At 48.0% G+C, this 20077-nt stretch overlaps 1 protein-coding gene across 1 annotated transcript in view; it reads left to right on the top strand.

The window, feature by feature from the left end:
• Positions 1 to 11783: 11783 nt before the first annotated feature.
• The window catches only part of Tafa5 (TAFA chemokine like family member 5), a 224096-nt gene continuing 215802 nt past the window's right edge, over positions 11784 to 20077 (top strand). The window contains exon 1 of the mRNA XM_031352218.1: positions 11784 to 12073. Coding sequence (XP_031208078.1) covers positions 11962 to 12073 — 112 coding nt within the window. The 5' untranslated portion in view covers positions 11784 to 11961. The remainder of the gene's footprint in view (positions 12074 to 20077) is intronic.

Genomic DNA, 20077 nt, shown 5'->3' on the forward strand with positions numbered 1-20077 from the left:
TTCATTTTAAACGAGTTTTAGACTGCTTCCATTAATGGCTCTAGTACATTACATTTCAAATTTCAACAGTATATGTTGCTTAGTGGCTGTGTATTAAGCAACCCCTTCCCTACCAAAATTCTACCATACTGAAGTTTTGGACTTGTGGTGGTGGATCCTGTTAAGGGAAACTGACTGGATTATGAGGGATCTGACTTCAGCGGTAGTTTTGTGCTGGTGAGTCTACAATTTGGTAATTTTAATGGAGTCATGATAGGAAAGCAGCTTGCCTTGAAGGCAGTCTGTCTCTGGCCTCTGTCTGTCTGTCTTATTCTGCTTCCTAGCTTTCCATGGAGTGAGGAGTCCTGCCTCTCCACACCTTCTGGCCATGTTGCTCTGCCTCAACACAACCCTTTCATCAATATAAGGAAAAAAGAAACAAGGGGGGAAACAAATGCATCTTAAAATAGCTGGAGAAAGGACATATTACATACAGAACAAATACAAGAACCAGAGTTGGTTTTCTACTGAAAACAAGAGGAAATGGTGTCACATTGAGAAAGGCATGATGCAAGTCAAACGGCTCAGGTGGATTGCTACATGATCTCTGTGCCTTTCCAAATCTCAGGGAGCACTGCAAAGAGGGAGCAGGAAAAACATAAAGGCTGGAGGCTGGGGAGGAGTGCTATAAAATGTCAGTTACCTACACAAGACCAGATGCTCCCTAGCACAGAGGGGAGTCGGGTGCTGGGCTGGTTAGTTTGTGTCAATGTCACACAAAGTAGAGTCACCTGGGAAGAGGCAACCTTGATTGAGAAAATAACCTCCCTCACATGAGTCCTTTAGGGACCTTATTATTATTACTATTATTATTATTATGATGATGATGATTAATGGTTGTAATGGTTGCTGTGAGAAGGCCCAGCCCACTGCAGGTGGTACCGCTCCAAGGCAAGCGCTCCTGGCCTGTAAACAACAACAACCAGACTGAACAAAACTGTAGTGAGCAAGCCAATAAATAGCTTTCATCCATGGCCGTTGCTTCAGGTTCTTACCTTGAGTTCCTGTCTTTGCTTGTCTTGAAAATGTCGAATATAAACTGAGGCAAACCTTTTCCTCCTCCAGTTGTCTTTAGTCACTGTTTTATTACAGCCAGAGCAGCCACAGAAAGCAAACTAGGATTAGGTCACATAGGTGGCACCCACAGCTGGAGGATCTATTGGCAGCTAATGGTTTCTGGTAGAGGGGTGTGGCCACTGCCAAGGCACCTATGATGCAGTAAATAATCTCTGACCCATACATATGCTGGCAACTCCAATTAAAACTCAGTGGCTTATCAAAATTAATCATGAAGTTAGGAGGGGAATGTTCTAGAAGAAGGATTGCAGGGGCTAGAGGGCATTCGAAAGAGTAACTGGGAAGAGGAAGCTTATGGTCTAAACGCATTACATACATGTGAGAAACTGTCAAAAACGAATGAAAGCCATTTTTAAAAAGCATCAACTTAATTATATATATATATAAAAACTAACAAGTGAGCCAAGCATATTGGTTCACTCATAACTCTAGCATTCAGAAATCTGAGGACTGTAAGCTTGAAGCCAGGCTATGTTACATAGAACTTACCTCTGAAAAAGCTAAAAGATAAACTCTGCACAGTCAATTTATTTCAAAGCAAACGATTGGGACTAGCGATGGTTCTGTTATATAGACAGAGGTAGATACCTCTGTTTAGGAAGAACCTAACAATTACAAATGACCTTACACATAATAATAGAAGTGCACAAACTGATACCATATGAAAATAAATAGATAACCCCCAATGACACGTAAAGAGTGGAACCACGTTCTCTTGATGATTGACAGAATGAGTAGATGGAGGACCAGTAAGGGTATGGATGATGAACAATATGATTCACTAACTCCATGAAAGAGAAATATAGGGAAAACAAACTCACCCTAACTTCTGTATTCACACTCTTCCACTGTGAGCTTGAAATGCTGGTGCTCAGATCCCTGTGGATTTAAACAGCTCTGTACCATCAGGAAGAGTCCAAGTGATACTCTTGGCCAATGGGGAATTACTTAGAAATTAATTAACTCTAGATGGAATAATATACTTCTAAATGACTCGAGGGCCACTGAAGAAGTTACTAGAGACAGGTATAAGGGGTATTTTAGACTAAATTGTAATAAGACTATGACAGAAGTAGTGGGAAGCAATTTGCCTATCTCAATAGATACAGAGAAAGCACTTAGAAAATCTGACATCCAGCTCTGACTTTTAGAAATATCCAAACAACTGATGTAATGAATAATAGTGAAGGACTGAGAGTCTCCTTGTAAGATCAGAAATTAGAAACAATGTACTTCCTTACCATTTGCATTCAGCATTACAGTAGAGGTTATAGACAATGTAATAAAGGAAGAAAATAAAATGTCACTCAACTATATTAGAAAAGAAGTTAGTGTCTTTGCCTAGAGATATTAATTAGTAAGATAGTCTATGTGAGGAGGATCATGGAATTGACTCAGCTGGAACAGAGCTGACATCTGTTCTATATAGTGGGGACAAACAGCCAAAAACTGTGAGAAAAAAAATCAAATAATGCCAAAAGCTATTTTTTAAAAGTAGAAAATATGGCTGTAATAGTTAATTGTGAGTGTCAGCAGGACATAGTTGATATTAATTGACCTGCAAGAGGAGTCTCAGTGAGGGGTTGTCTAGATCAGGTTGGCCCATAGACTTGTCTGTGGAAAATTGAATTGATTAAGTTAATTGATATGAATGATGCCACTCTGGGTGGCATCATTCCCTAGGCAGGGGATCCTGAGTTGTGTAAGAAAGGAGTAAGTGAGCTCAGCATACGGAAGCAAGTAAGTGAGTGCATGTGTTTTTTTCTCTCCCTGCTCTTGACTATGGATGCTGTGGCACCACTCCAAGTTTGGAGTTCCCACCTTGACTTCACCACAATGAATTGCAATCTAGAATAGTGTGCTGAAAAAGCCCCCTTTCTCCAAGTTGTTCTTTCTTGGGGTATCTTATCACAGCAACAAGGAGAGCACTAGGAAAATGGCAAAGACAATAAAAGATGATTAGCACTTGTTCATTAAAAATGACAAAACATTTCTGAAAACTAAAAAATAAACAAATAAATGAAGAGAAAATCCATCTATAGATCAGATGAATCAGCATCGAGATCCAGTCATGTTCAAACAAGTTCATATATTTAATGCTTAGATATGAAGTAAAATCACAGAAGAACACATACCTGGAAACGGAGCTGGGGAGCCCTCAGTAGGTAAAGGATCTGCTGCAAAAGGTTGAGGGCCTGAGCTTGATCCTCAGAAACTGAGTAAGAAGGATGCAGTCAAGGTGACATGCAGTTGTGATCCCAGAGACAGATAGATACCGGGATTCCATGGCCACTCATTCAGTGTAGCCAGCTGCTGTGCCCTACTGGGTTCCCGAAATACAATGGATGGATAGGACCAAATGAATAGCCCCTGCACACAGACATGCCCAGATCTCTCTTTCTCTCTCCCAAACACACACACATGCACACATGCACGCACACACACAAAGTATTTTAAAATTCACATAGAAATGTAAAGGATCAAGAAGAAAGAAAAATCTTTTTAAAGGAAAGAATAAATGCTGTCCACTATTTTATTTCAAGACATTTGAAACTACTCTGACCATGGCAACATAAATAAAATGGATCAATAGAACAGAGCAGAGTCCAGAAACACACACACCTTAATGTCAGAAGCTGGGCTTTGATAAAGGTACAATTATATTTCAAACAAGCCATAGAGGAACAGTGTATATATATTATCTACAGCCCACAACTCCAGGAATATCAACTCCAAATGTATCATAAACTGATGACATCTGAAATTATATAAGTTCAGGAAGAAAACACACCTGAAAATTGTATCAACGTTGACTAGCCACCAGTATCTTAAGGAGACTGTAATCACTGGAAGTAAGATTGACAACCAGGATTTTGTTCTTTTTTTCAGTACATTTTTATTTACTCTTTGAGAATTTAATGCATATTTATAATGTATTTAAGCTAAATTTTTAAATAGATATTTTATTCTTATTTATGTATATATGTATATGTCTGTGTATGGTGTGTGTGCAGTGCCCACAGAGGCCAGAAGAGGGCATTGAATCCCGTATTACTGGAGTTACGTGTGGTTGTGAGGTTTTCAATGTGCTTGAAAACTGAACTCGGGTTCCCTGGAAGAGCAGGCAGTGAATGAACTGCTCTCTAGGTCTGACACTGTGTTTATTTTGAGCATCAAATGGAGAGAGTATGGCGAGAAGCCTGGCTACATTCAGGGCAGCGGGAGTCTGAGGCAGCCTCAGAGGATAGGTACACTGAGTCTTTACTCAGGAAGCAGAACGAGGAGGATGCAGATATTCAGCTGTCTTCCCCTTTTGTACAGTTCTGGGCCCCAGCCACAGGATGGTTCCGTCCACACTCAGGGTAGGCATTCCCCCTTTAGTTACACCTCTCTGGAAACACCTTCACAGACACAGGTGTGTCGTTCGGCTGATTCCAAATGCAGTTAAGCTGACTGCAGAGATTACACTGCAGAGGACAGTGGTCAAAAATACTGGCTACGTAGCTCAAGGCACAGCAAGCAAAAGGAAATCCGGAACCCACACACAGGCATGAATGTGCAATGGTGTCATCCAACTGTTGTTCATAAAACAGTTACAGGTCTGTCACTGCCACCAGCCATGATAAGGGAAAACATGCTACACACCACGACCTATTAGGGTACATTGTAAACATGAGGTGTGTTTCATAGCTAGTTGCACCAATTAGACCAGGTCATGGTGTAGAGAGAATATCTTGTGTATTGAACAGATGCATCACCTGTCAATTAAACAACCTATGGCCTATAGGAAAGGGTAGAATAGAAGGTGGGACTTCCTGGAGGCAGGAAGAATTCTGGGATAGAGCCGAGTGCTAGAACATCAGTCAGGGGAGATGTGATGAGGCAAAGGCATGGTACCTGAACATAGGTAACCAGTCACATGGCAAAATGTAAATTAAAATAAATGGTTTATTTTAAGTTATGATTTTAGTTAGAGAAGAGCATAGCTATACAGCCAAGGTATTTGTAAATATATTTTGAGTCTGAGTCTTATTTCTAGGAGCTTTGGGAAGAAGAGCTGGTATTAACTAATACACCATGGTGCTCTGCTCTTGGGTCAAACCCCAGTCTAGCTGTTGCTGGGAAGACCTTTTAAAGATGAGATCAACATTCAAGTCCATCGACTCTGAGTAAAGCAAATTATGCTTCATAATGTGTGTGTGGGGAGGGTGGACCCCATCCAATCAGGTAAGGGCCCTGAGAGAAAGGCTGAGGTCACCCAGAGAGGAGGGCATTCTGCTGGAAAATGACATCAGACCGGAGCTGTCTCTTCAGTGGTTGCCCACCCATTCTCAGTCTGCCCTCTGTGTCCTGAACTTGCATCCTGACCACAATGTCAGCCAACCTCAGGATTCTCTCTCTGCTCTCCATCTCTCAACTCTCCCTCAATGGCTTTCTTCATCTCTCTTCATCTTTATCAATCTCTCACAGTATCTCAACCAAGCACAGTTGAGATACAACCAACCACAGTGGGAAATATTGACAGCACACCTGGAGGTGGTGAGAGTTTTTTTTTTCAAAGAATCTCAGTGTCTATTTCAATCTCTTTATCAATATCTTAGCTCTAGATTGCCCTTTCAGTCTTCCCTCTTCCCCCATCTTTCTGCCTCTCTCTGTGTGTCTACCTCAGTCTTTCTTTCTGTTGGTTCTTGACTCTTTCTCTTTGGACAGTCTACTGTTACGAATACCAGGAGCTACAGCAGACAGGTTTCCCTACCCACAGTCCCATAGACAGTGCATTGCCATTTCCAGCAGGAAACACAGGCCCACAGAGACAATGACCTCAACAGGCACAATGTTACTGATGCTGCTCATGTCTTATTCACATTGATGTCTATTTTAAAATGCCACTCAACTTGAGAATATTAATTTTAGAAATTGAAAAAGTTCCTTCCAGTCAATAGTGAAAAGACAAACACCCCAAGAGCCATTTAGAAAGGGATATAAATAGATGATTAGCCCAGACATTAATGTGCTCATAACAACTGTTAACCCTTCTTACATCAAATAAATGCCATTTGCCACCTGTGGTGATGTCCACTAGACCCCTATCCGCTAGCTCACTGGGAGCTGGTGTCCAGGGGATGCCTTCAGACATGGTTGCAAGAACATGAGCATTCGTATTACCACTGTTGGGGGCTGTCAGGTCTAAACACATGTCCTTACTCTGACCTAATGATTCTGGTTTTATAATCCCTATCTATAAATAGCCACAGCTATCTAAAAAACATCGAGTATAATCGTGTTCGTCTCTAAAGTGTTCAAACAAGAAAGGGATGAGAAATAGCCTAACCATCCAAAAATAAACATTAGTGAATGAGATGGTGGTATTTATGTGTGATGGAACTTTGGATTGCCACCACAGCGATGTCACAGCACAGTGCGGGAAGAAGTGAAGACACCCTGAAATAGTGTCCACCCCATCCATAAGAGGATCATAGGACATCTACAGAAGAATAAGATAGAAAGATATGACCAAAATACAGAATGTAGGAACTCCGGGTGGGAGAAGTGAGGGGCATGTTCTCAAATCCCTCTCCATGTGGCAGCATTTAAAAATGAACCCACTCTCGGAACAGGAGGCCGAAGAACACAGGGGATCAGAACATTTTCAGAAGCCAGAAGGCATGGGTTCTAACCCCAGCTGCCGCCCTCCTGCTCTGAAACCTTGAGAAATTCCACCAACTCCTTTTTTCCTAAGCACCATCAGCTCCAAGGGGTACATATGGCCTGGGGAGTCCTGAGAAAGTAGCTGCAAACAGAGGGGGATATCAAAACTCTACTTCCTACATTAGGACCGGCGCCTACCCAAATGGTAACACTGTTTAAAGAGATGGCTTACCTCCACGGATGACTCCCACAAGGGCAGTTTAGGAGTAAAAGCCTGAAGGCTGGGAGACCTCATGAGGTTTGCGGTCTTCTGCAGGCTCCCTCCCTTGTGTTTTCTGCCTGCTGGCACCTCGCCTCTGTCATGTGCCCTTGTCTTGTCTCATTGCAAGGTGATCTTTCCTTGTTTGAGGTCAATTCCTTTCTGATGGCCAGGAACTGTCCCAGTGAACATGAAGATCAAATTCGTAGCCTTTGTAGCTTGGAGTCACACAGAGCATTTCAGTCCTGGCTAAATCTTTGCAAAGCTGTTGAGCTAGTTTGTGTCTCCCAAGCTCACAGTTGGTAAAGGAAGTAGACTCTCCATCTTGGACCTGTTCATCTTCTGAATCAGTTGCCCTACCTTTCCTCTGGTCCTGCCCTGGCAGATAGAGAAGTTCCCTGTAAATATACATAGCAGAGGCATGCAGAGATGAGGAGGTCTGTGTAGAACACAAGCTTGTTGCTACTGCCAGAAGAAGAACAGGTTAGGGACGGGCCACACAACCTGCCCCATGAGCATCCTGCCTTCTCACAATTCATAAAGATTCCCTAAAACAAACAAACAAAAACAAAAGACAAAAAAACCCAGGGTTGTCTCTTTCTGAAGTCAGCTTCCCTCTCCACTGTTTCTGCGGGGACAACCTCATGTTTCTCATCAATACACAAAGATCTAAATTCAGAGTCTCCAAGTGCTCCTGCGATCAAACAGCAAGTGAGACACTGGAAGATGGAGATGTTGGGAAAGCCTTGCCAGTCTGTGGCTCAACCAAGCACAGGTGAGATACAACCAAGCACAGTGGGAAATATTGACAGCACACCTTGATGTGCTGAGGTTTTTTTTTTTTAAAGAATTATTTATTTTATTTATATGGGTACACTATAGCTGTCTTGAGACACACCAGAAGAGGGAATCAGATCCCGTTACAGATAGGTGTGATCCACCATAGGTGTGGTTGCTGGGAATTGAACTCAGGACCTCTGGAAGAGCAGTTAGTGCTCTTCACCACAATTTTCCTCTTGAATGCAGAGTGCATGTCCTAGGAGAGCTATCTGCTCAGCATCCCCTCCTAGGAATCTACCGTATCTGTCACACTCTGTGACTGTTATAAGGAGCAGCCAGGCTGGATGGTCCTGTCCTGGATAGGTCCCTTGGACTCTGACTATGGACTCTTGTTCTGTGAGACCTGAGGCTCTCCTCTGGTTAAACAGTCACCATTGCTTGTCTTTTAGGCTTAGAGTTAAGGTAATGATGTGATTCTCTAGCAAATGTACCTAGCCTTTACATTTTGAAGTCCTGCAAATTCTGGCTGGTGATCAAAGGCAGCCCATCAATAATAACAACAAAAACTGTCAATTGGTAGCACATGTTGGGATCTAGAACTGAGCCTCTGTCTCCTAGCAACAGAATGTGGTGCTCCGCTCATTGCCCCATCTTTAGCTCCATCCAGTCTTTCTTACCAGACTTTGAAACAAGACTTGGCTGGAGCACGCTGGGCCAGGTACCTGTCCCTACATCTTCTAGGCTGCATGTTGATCTTTGGGTCAAGGGTGCTATCCACATTCAGCAGGCTCCATTTGAAGCTTTTTAATCTCTCTTATCCTTTCCACAACCCCTGGCACCATGCAGCCTGAGGTGGAGGACTGTGCTTCTTCAGCATCCATGTCCTGTGAATTCTCAGAACTGTCTCCATTCTGGATCCTGAGACCCAAGATTCCCTGTCTGAGGGAATCTTCAGCACTTGATCCTAACCCTGCTCCAATACCTTAAACTTTTCCCAACATTGCAGCCACAAAAATCCCAAGGCAAAATAGGACAGCTTGTTGCACCTCAGTGTGCTCTGGCCCCAACCACTGTCACCACCACCTGTCCTTGGGACAGAGAAGGTTCTATCTACCTTTCTACAATTCAAAGAAGATTACACCTGTCCTGTAAAGACTTTTCAAATAAAGACTATAACTGCAACATTATTGGGTGGGCAACCAACCAGTATTTTAAGAAGCAAATTAGGACAGAACAGAAAATACCAGAGAGAATAAGTGGGCAAGTACTGTTTGTGAAGCTTTTCTTTCTTGTAAGTGTGTGTGAGTGAGTGAGAGAGGGGAGGGGGTGGTTGGGGGGAATGCACTAAGGATGGCACCAAATTCTGTCTGTTGACACATCTCGTGGAAGTTCGCCCAGCACATACCTTACAATGCCCCAGGACTCAATCTTGAGTTGAACATCCCAACAGAGAGACTGAGAGATGGCTCAGTGGTTAAGAGCTCTTGTTGCTCTCCCAGAGAGTTGGGCTTTAGTACTCACCTGGTGACTCACAACTACCTGTGACCCCAGTTCCAGGAGGGCCTGATGCCCTCTACTGGCCTCCGAGGCATGAACACAGTGCACAAAACTGCACACATGCAAGCACCCCCCACCATACACACTCATAAATAAAAATAAGTCTTTTTTTTAAAAAGCCCTCAAGGGTTCCAACAGTACCTTGATTCTCTCTGTGATACCAGTCCCATGGATATGATTGCACTTTCCTTGCTATTCTTCAAACCTGAACTTCTCGGGGAGAGAAAAATCTAAGTATAATTGTTTTTTCTGGCCCCACGCGCCTGACATCTAGTAGATACCCAATAAACACATGTTGTGTGAAGGAATGTCTGTCTCTGAGCAGGATCTCAGGAAAGACTGGATGAGGTGGAGTATGGATGGGTTAGAGCTTTGTTCCTTTTGCAGATTAAAAGACTTCGATCAAAGGAAGGCATGTGATGGCAGTTTCAGGCAGCCATGGTCAACTTTGTAGAACCCAGCTGAGGGACCCCCCTCCCTGGGTTAGGGGGACAGAGATGTCCATCTGGAATACTCAAGACAAGAGATGCTACTACCCTGCCCACTTAACAGTGTCAGGATGTCTGGTTTCTGCAGACTGTTCTCCCTGCAGGAAAGTGAGCTTGGAGAAGCTATCCTGGAGAAGATGGTACCCAGAATACCTGGATCTTAATTAAACAGGAGTTAGAAATCAGAAGTTAGTGAGAACCCCATTGGTGGACATGTTCATATTACATACAGAGAGAACATTCCTAGGGGCTAGGCAGAGTGAAGCCTGAGTCAGTTTCACTAGCACGGTTTTGGGTGTGTACTTGCTTCTGAGAGCAAGTACTTGTGCATTCTACACATGTGTGCATGATATATATGCATGTGTGTATGTGTGCATGTTCATGTACATGTGACATGTACGTGTGCCTATGCATGTGTGTGCACATGCATGTGTGTGGAGTGTGTTCATATGATGCATATGTATATTTTTGCATATGTGCACCCACATGTGTGCTGTATATAGCATGCATGTGTGTCTATGTGTGCATATATGTGGAGGTATGTGTGGCCATGTAGCATGCATGTGAATGTCAGTGCCTTGTGCATGTACATATGTAGAGGAGTGTGTGCCTATAGCCACATGATATACATGTAGGTTGTGTAGAAACAAGTTTGTGGCATGCATGTATGCAAGTGGAATGTGTGTGGAGTATCTTTGTTCAGCTATATGGTGTGCATGTATGCATGCACATGTGATCTTGGTGTACATGTGGAATGCATATGTGTCCGCATATGTATACAACCTGGGTACTTGCCCTCCTTCAGCCCCTCAGCAACTTTCCCTGCGTCCTAGTCCCTTTAAGGGCCACACTGGACCAGGGTGCAAGGTGAAAGGCTCATGCTGGTATCCACCTAGTAACTTGTAGGGAGAGTCTCCATCTATAGTGAGAGCTTGTGCGGGTGTACCACCCCTTCCCATGCAGTACAAACACCAGCGAACACCCAAACTGGGCCTTCTATTAGCATGTTCAGTGGTGCACAGAAAGGGAAGGGGAGCGAACTCCATGGCCCTGTACCTACAGGGCCACCTGGGGAAACACCCAGCTTTGGGAGTTTCTTCCTAGAGTGCGAGGAACTTACAAGGGAAAGTGGAAGTGACCGAGTCCGCTGGTTTACAGGTGCAAACCTGCCGTCCAACGGTAGGAATGTACACCAGAGTTGTAGTCATTGCTACCCTCCTCAGAAAACCAGTCCAGGGACTTTGCCCTGCACACACTCTGGAAAATGGACGAGGAGATCGAGGAACCACAGACCAAGGTCTGGGCAGAGGCTGAGGTACACTCCGAAGACAGGAAGATGTAAAGGAATGTCTTCTTAGGTAGACACACGGAGTCCACAGGATGGCCAAGTTCTAGAGACAGAGCAGGGTAGGTGCACTCAGATGCTCCCTGGTGGGCTCAGAGCAACAAGGCACACCCCGGAGCCCTAGTGCTGGGCACATATGGGGAAACAGGCTGAAAGGATTATTTGCTTTGAATAAACTTTCGGTTCACTTTCCCGATCAATACCAAACAAGGTTTGGGACCCCAACATCACAGGCCTTTGGTGGAAGACTCTCGGGGAGTCCCAAGTCCACTAACTTCCCGCTGGCCCTGAGGGTCTTGTGCGCCTAGAGCCCAGGCTACCGGGATGCTGGGCCGTCTCTGTCGCCATCCAGAGGCTCGGCTAGGGCGCGGCGTCCCCTCTGCTCGGCTCCCTCGCCGGTCCCGGGCCAGTGCGAGGCCCCGCCACGCCGGGCACGCGCTCCAGGCGCGCCCCTCGTACTGGTGACGGGGCGCGCCGAGCCGGGGCGCGCAGCGACGCCCAGAGCCGCGGGCTGGCGTCCCCGGGCGGGCGAGCACGGGCGCGGGCGGCGCGGGCGCGGCGCGGGGCGGGCGGCGCGGGGCGCAGTGGGCCGGGGCCCGGGCGCGGCGGCGGCGGAGGCGGCGGCGGCGGAGGAGGACTGGGACGACGAGGAGGACGAGGAGGAGGATGGCACGCGCGGGGCCCGCACGTGGAGGCCGGCGCGGGGGCGCGGGCAGGGCCGGCTGCTGAGACGCGCTGCTGCCCCCCGCGCGGGCACCGCGGCTTCAATGGCGCCATCGCCCAGGACCAGCAGCCGGCAAGATGCGACCGCCCTGCCCAGCATGTCCTCAACTTTTTGGGCATTCATGATCCTGGCCAGCCTGCTCATCGCCTACTGCAGTGAGTACCGTGCACCCGGGCCCCATAAGGGCCTCGGGGCCCCCCGAGCGGCCCCAGCCCCAGCCCCGGCGGGGCGCCCCGCGTCGGTGCGGAGTTGCGAGCGCGTGGCGCGCGGTCCCGGGTCTTGGCCGCTGTTCCGCTGGCCCGGGAGGGCTTGGTGCAGGCGGTTCCGGGCTTCAGGCACTCCGCGGCCGGGCGCAGCAGCCCGGGCGAGCTTCCGCGGACTAGCCAGCAGGGCCGGCATCAGGCCCAGGCCGGCACGGCGCTTCCCTGCGCCGGTGCCCGCTGCCCGCCGTGCGGGTCGCCGCTCCAGCCCAGGCTAGCAACCGAGCGGAGCTTCCCGCCGGCGACACTCCCTCCGGGGACTTATGGGGACGCAGCAACCGAGCCCGAGCGGGACTCCTCGGGCAGGAGCGCGGCTTGGGTTCCTCTGACGCTTGGTGGAGCTTCTGCCTTGCTTAGGAAGCGGGCTCGCCAGATGCTTTCTGTAAAAGGAGAAGTAAGGGGATGGATGCCCCTGGAGGGGAGGGCCCGCTACCGCTGCAAGGGTGGTTCGGAGGAATGAACTGACGACCCAGTGGGTCTGGCAAGGGCTGTGGAGGGAGGTACGGGCTGGTCGGTGCTTGGCACGGGGGTCTGGAGCTGGGCTTAGGCTGGGAGCGGGACGGTGTGTGGCAGTAGGTCTCATCTGGGAACCGATAATCTGAGTCCTGGGTACAGTCTCAGGGCTTGAGTAGGGTGGGTAGGCATCGTCCTGGCTGGTGTCTGCTGACTGTTGGTAGCTGTTGGGTGGGTAGAGGCTGGTTAGAGTCCTGGGCATAGGCTCTATAAGAGATGGGCGCTTGCCTGGTTCCTGTTTCTGCCTTCCCGTCTCTGTGGGAAGAAAAACTAGTGCCAGTGAACACCTGTCATGAAAATAATGCCACAGGCAAGAGAGGTGATAACAAAATATGGATTCTTTACAAAATTAAAATAGAATGCCATCACCAAGTGATTCCTCTCACTAGCCCCCTTCCCTCGGCCATCCCTTGAGCCTGGGGCCTCCCTAGCTCCCAATCCCAGCTCTGAAATGAAATAACAGCATTCTGGAGACTCAAGTCAAGGCTGAATATGTCGTCAGAGTCCTGGGACAACTCTGAATGGGATTAGCTCAACCCCCAGCATCACCAGGGCATCTTAAGGGAAATGTTAGTGGGCCCAGAGGAACTGCCCAGTCTGCATATCCCCGTGTTGCGGTGGCACCTCCCACAGAGGTTCATCCGAGCAACAGACTGGCCACTGACAGTGTTCTAACCTGGCTGCCCTAGGATAGGGAAAGGAGTAGGGTGGCCTGAGCCACAGGAGCGTGTGCTCACCGCTTAGCCTTCTGCAGCCTGCTGGCTTCTTTCAGGGGCTTTCCCGGGTACCTTTGAGCCTAGATTCCTTAATGAAACAGGAAGGATTAAAGACAAGTAAACTCCAGAGATGGACAGGTGATGCCAGGATGGAATAGAATGCACTTCCCTGCTGCTATCCCAGGAGTGGCACATTCAGCAGTGGGGGAGGGGCACGGGGCGCCGAAACCTGGAGCTGGCTGCTCTTCCTAGGCAGATTGTGGTAACACTGTCCTTGGGTCAGCCCAAGAGCCCGGAGCTATAGACTGGATTACTAGAAGCAGCTCTGCAGGTGAATAAAGCACAGCCACCCACTGCTCCTAACTGCATGACAAGCCAGCCCTTGACCTCAACACTCTGCTCTCCAGGGCGCCACTGAGCTGGGCCTTGTATGCACTTCCAGCTAGTATAGCCTCCGTCCCTTGTTTCCTAGCTTCGGCCTCACTTCATCCTGCTGGCTTTCCCCTTCATCTGACTATAGGGAAGGAGTCTCGTACATTCAGAGAAAAGGACGGCCCTGCCATCCTGCAAGTTGGTTCTCTGCTCCAAGGGCAATTGGTAAGAACGTCTTACCCAGAAGAGCCAAAGTCCTTAATAACAACCCTTCTGAACAGCCACATTCTGATAGCCGTTTCCATCCCCACGTAATGGAATAATTGACAATAAGCTAACGTTTTTCAGACACACCCCATTACACCAGAAATGCAGTTGGAGAAATTAAAGCATTTCTCTAAAATACAAAATAACATCATCATAATTTATAGCTGGGAATTGAAATCCTAGAGAAAAGGATATTTCTTCCCCCACCCTTAGAATTGATAATGCATAGAAAATGATAATTAGATAGTTCCTGTGATTTCCAGCCTTTCTTTCAACACATCTGGGATGAAGGATAGTTAGCATCGTTGTGTGCAAGATGTTTCAGTAAGGACTTTTATTACCCTAAGTGTCTCTCTGCTACTGAGCCGATACACTTAGGAAGCCAGCGTCCATCTTTTAGGGCTCAGTAATGCTGCCCTATGGTGCCTATGTTTCTCTGTAACACACATGGAGCTCACTTCCTGGCGCTAAGTGGAGGAAACTGGATTATTTCCCGGCCTGGTTTCGGTTGGGGAGGATTCAACAGCTCTTGCCCATTGGATGGTCTTCTTTGCTATGTGCTTGGGAGTCATATTAAGGAGGTGGGCTCCACCCTCTGGCTAGTGAAAGACCTGCAGTCCACCAATTAGGCTGGTTGCTATGGTGACACAGCCTTGTCATTTTCAGGGATTGGGGAAGAATTGCCAGGAAAAGAAAAAAAAAAAGAAAAGAGGAGGTGTGGTGGGGGGGAACTGTGAGGCTGCCTTTAAAATGGGTGCTCTATTTCGTGTGTGCTCAATGTTACTTGCAGAGACCGCTTCATAAGCAAGCACCCAGCTGCTTACCAAGGTCTGTGGGTAAAGTTAGATGTTGCTTGAGGTGAGAAGAGAGAACCTGCTTTATTCTGGGCTGAGGAAACTCCTCAGACCGGCTTAGAAGGAGCTGATGTATCTGAATTGCTCCAGTGTGTGGAGCAGGGAGGTCAGCTGGCCAGACGCCCTTGTTGATTGAGGTAGGACCTGGGGCTGGCATGCTGTGTGCTTGCTGTAACTCTAAAGAGTTCCCCATTCCACACTGGCTTGTAGCACGTTGGAGACTGTAGCAGCAAGAAAACTCTGAGAAAAAGATGAGCTTTGTGACCCCCCAAGCCTTGACTTTGATTCTTGCAAGTGGTGTTTAATTCAGGAATGAAGGAGTCTGTGCTTTATAGCATAGATTGCAAGTTCCGACTTCAAAGCCGAGTGGTGGACAAACATTCCTGGCGTGTACATGCTGCAAGGACGGCCTCATTTCAGAGCACCGGGGAGTCCAGTAGAGGGGAGACAGTGGGGCCGCCTCTTTAACATAGAGGTTTGTGGGTTTTTTCTCCCTCAAATAAATCCTATTAGAATTGAATTGTGCTGTTCAGTTAAATCTCATGTCCGCAGCTGCGAATAGAAGAAATTACAAACAAGTTTTGAATTGTTTTTAATCCATTAGAATACTAACCGAGCGTAGGCACTTTGATGGTCCCCAACACGCATTTCCTTTACAAATACAATTTGTGGCATACTTAGTGAGGATGGCAATGTGCTGTACTCCTGCTGATCAAATGTGATTTCTGAAGTTCTCAAAGAGGTAAAATTAAAAATACCAGAGGCTTCACAAAGTTCTGCCTTTCTGGAAGCCCCCCCTCCCCCCGCTTCTCTCCCTGCCTCCTATGCCTTATGTTTTTATTTGATGAATATCTTTCAACCACATAATGTAAAGATAGGCTGCTTTTCCTAGCTTTACTCAGAGCCCCGGGAAACACGGAGACAGAGGCAGTTTGCATCCTCTGAGGGTTTTCTGTTTAGAGACCTACAGGAATCAACTTGGACTTGGCTATCCTTTGTCTTCTTTCAGAGCTGGGACTGCTCCTGGACAGAGGCTCTAGACTACCCCTGCCTTTCCCTCAACCTCCCCGAGGGGCCATTTTTTATCAGAGTCTGCTGCCTACTTTACACTTCCACACTGGGCTGGCTTCTTGCTTCCATTAGCTGTGAACTATCCAGACCCCACGGATGCCACAGGCAGTTGGAACCAGAAAAAGAACTTGACTAGACAAGATTCCTCCCTGCTAAATTCCCAGCTCTGGCCCTGCCGCTACACCCAGGGTCTGAAATACGTAGAACAACTTTTGTGGCGTGAAGTACTTTCAGGTGACTTTATGGGCATAATTATGGGGATATGTTATGATAATGCCGCAGTAGAAGAGAGAAAAAAAAAGCAAAACATTAAAATCCCCATTTCTTTATATAGCTCGGCAGCTGCCTCTTTAGAAGGGCTCATTTTTGCATTAAAACGTGGTGTGCTGGAGTTAATGACCTCTACAGATTGCCACCTGTCACCCAGGGCTACAGTGAAGCCCAACCCCCTCAATCAGGGAAGAGTGGACAGGCAGCACCTTGTCTAGAATCTAAGCATGGCAGATGAGGGCTCTCAGCCGCTTCTGCGTGTCACCAGCCACTGGCTCAAGGCCCGTGAGGCGCAGGAGCAGGAGCTGGTGAGGCTCCCCATTCCTTTCCAAAGGGCCTCTTGCATTTACCAGTACCTCTGAGCTGCCCCAGAGATTTCTGTAAGGTGGGGTTTCTATGCAGGTCACTGGCACCCGCTGAATGTCACTGACCCCTCCTCCCTTCGGATGCCTCTGCTCAAGAGTGCTCCAAGTGAAGAAGAGGCTGATGGTGAGCACCATCCTGGAGCTGAGCTATCCGGAGACATTCTTAGCATTAGCAGAGGGTCTGAGTGACTGTCCTGGGCCCTTTGTCACTGTGGGGAGTGTGGTGAATGTATACAAATCATGGTATACTTGGTATACAACGCATGAATGCTGGGTACTTTCTAATGTTCACTTCTTAAAATGGCTGGCAGGAGAAAAGAGGACACTGCCCTCTGCCACCAAATGGGACTCCTTTGGGATCTAGCTCTCTGACCACCTGGGAAGCCAAACCTCAACTTCTCAGACTCTGTCCTAGAGGATAGTGAATGGCCAGACTCCCTTATCACACTGTGTTCGTCTCCCCATTGTAAAGAGCTGGCCCTGGGCTCACCTCCCAGGCTTCACAGGGCTTTGTGAAGCTGAAGATGGAGCCTGTGGCATGTGCCTTCAGCATGAGTTGGGGGAGCTTCAGCTCCGTGCCAGGCTGCGGAGCACAGAAGTGGACAAGATGACTGCTGTCCTAGAGCTGACCTCATAGTGGGAAGATAGACAGTTCACACAAAGGAAAGACTGGAGAGAGTAGGGATAGGCAATCTGTATGGAACACTGTATTCTCTAGGGTCCTTGGTCTGTCTCCCCTCCCCACTCACCTTGCACTGGGCACAGAAATGCTGCTCCATCCATGTTGGAGTTAACCAGTGGCCATTGTTTGCAGAGAAAGAGACAGCGAGGGCTATGACAAGCAGATGGGGCAATGTAGCCCGCAGGGTCCCTGTTGTCAAGAAGATTGTAACAAGGAATAGGCTATCCAGAATGAAGAACCAGGCTGACCATGGCCCTGAAACATGAGCAATGTTCTCTGAACGAGTAAATGAAACAAAACACAGAACAGTGCTAAGCCAGTACTCCTGTTGAGACAGGAGAATCTCATTCCAAGTTCAAGGTCAGCCCAGACAACTTAGTGATATTCTGACTCGGAATAAAAAGGGAAAGAAGGCTAGGGATGTACAGCAGTGGTAGAGTGTCTGCTTAGCCTGTGCAAGGCTTTGATTTCTATCTATCCATTGCAAAGAAAAGCTCCGATGCATAAAGAAGCCAACCTTCTAGGTGGACTGTAAGAAGCTGCTTGTATTCGTCTTTCATGCTGTAGAAGTCAGGCAGACAGAGACAGAGACAGAGACAGAGACAGGACAAAGACAGAGAGAGAGAGAGAGAGAGAGAGAGAGAGAGAGAGAGAGAGAGAGAGAGAGAGAGAGAGAGAGAGAGAGAGAGAGACCCACTGCATCTCTCTCAGTAGCATCCTGGAGCCTGAATCTGCTTGCTGATGGGATGCAGCGATACAGGGTGGGAGTTGCTGGTCTACCTGATTGTGCTCCTTCTCAGATATCCATGTCCTCTAACTCTCTAGAGGCCTACAACTCCCCAACAGGTGTTCCCAGTTATAGGAAGCCTTGGGTGCCAGTCACTTGAGACCATGACCCACTCTGCTCCCCAGCTGCTCCAGACAGCTCTTTCCCACTTTAAGCTTGGGGTCAACCTTGCAACAATATTTTCCTGGAATGCTGCGGGTACTTGTCTGCCTTCTGTCTATTTTTGCAGTGATAGAAGGTTCCAGAAAAGGTGTCATTTCTACCTCACCACAGACAGTAAGCGATTAGCTGCTCTCTTTCTAGGACTTGGGATGGTGAAACACTTGCTGAGTGGGTGTGTCTGCAGGGCCGCCGGGAGCTTGGTCACAGGCCTGTGGAGGTGCTAGAGCTCAGCAATGGGACCTCAGGACTCGGACCACATGGAGGGCAGAGAGAGCGGTTGGGGACTAAAGCAGCCCAGGATGGAGCAGAGAACCATTGCCCTCTGAAAGGGGACTAACCTGTCAGATCCCTGAAGACCCATGATTCTGACAGTCTTATTGAGAAGTGAGCAAACTGTGGTACTCCTGACCTATGCTCATGGTTTTGAGAAAGAGTGTGCCTGGGGGCAGAGGGAAGACTTTCCAGGTGCTGGATTGAAGGGCTCTCTGCTCTGGTGGCTTCCTCTTTACCTTAGCTCTGGCAATCAGCACATCCTTGTCATCTCCGAGGACTTTTTTGTGCTCTAGTCTCACTCTGGGTCAGTTTCTCAAGGGCATCATAGGCACTTGGACCTCTCAATGCACTGTAGGGTGTGAGCAGCATCCCTCTACCCGCCACTGCCCCCTCCCCAGCTGTGATGACCAAAGCTGTCTCCAGCCACGTGTATCCCTTGGAGACTGAACTGGAATGCTCATGAGTTTCTTGCCTGTGGGTCCCCAGTGGACAGGAATGTACTGGCATCTCCCAGCTTGTGGGATTGAGACTTTGGGATTCTGGGAAAAGTGAGATGGGGAACCCTTCTGAGCTGCATAGCCCATGTGGGATCAAAGGGTGTCATGCTGCTAGGGCCCAGCAGGGCTTTCCCCTACCCAGAAAATCTGCGTGGGCCTGGAGACTGCTGAGAGTGAGGCCTCCTCCTGGCTGCCTGTACTGTTGGATCCACTCTCTGCTACAAGGAAGGTGTCTCCACACGTTCTTTCAGCTGCTGTTTTCCAGAGCTGGGACCAGCAGCACGTTTTGAAGGTTGCTTGCAGCCTCCTCTCCGAGTCTTCATTTTCTGTATCTATCACACATGGAACTGTGCTGCGGATGGTGATGAAGCCATTTAGAGGCAATCAAACATCCCCAGTCCAGCATAGCAACAGAGGAGCCCGTCAACCTCTCTTCATCCACCCACTTGCTTAATTATGCTCGCCTCTCTCCGAGGCAACCCAGTTCCGACATGTGATTTCGGAGTGTTCTGGGGGTGCCTAGAGCCCTTCCTTTCCTCCGTGGGGAGTTCTGTTCTGCCCCTGCTCTCAGCAGGTCAGCCGCTTCAGTGTTCAGGAAGCTGTGGCCTGAGACTGTATGTTCTTGGGACGGAGAGCATGTGTAGTTCTGTTCCAGTCTGCCCTTCCACAAGCTTTGGTCACTGTGCCCTGGTTAAGTGCAGGCTTCCTTAGGAGCTCTGCAGCGACTCAGATCCATTCATACCTGAGTAGCTTCTCTCTACCAATATGCTCTTGTCCTGTGGGCACTCAAGTTGGGATTTCTGTGTTTCTGTCTCTCAAAAGTCAACATGGCCATCTCTGGTTACCTGTTATCTGGCTACATATGCCCCAGGGGAGAACATGGGTGTTCTGGTGTGGTGGCCAACACTTTATACACATACATGGCATGCGTGCGATCACACACACACGAACACAATTATATACTCATGGCCACCTGCAGCTCCCAGATTATTTTCCAAGAACTGCACATTTCTGGCTCATGTGCCCCATGGAGAACTGAGAAGTACACTTTCTCTCTTTCTCTCTCTCTC

This window comes from Mastomys coucha, unplaced genomic scaffold (genome assembly GCF_008632895.1).
Source record: "Mastomys coucha isolate ucsf_1 unplaced genomic scaffold, UCSF_Mcou_1 pScaffold11, whole genome shotgun sequence".
NCBI lineage: Eukaryota > Metazoa > Chordata > Mammalia > Rodentia > Muridae > Mastomys > Mastomys coucha.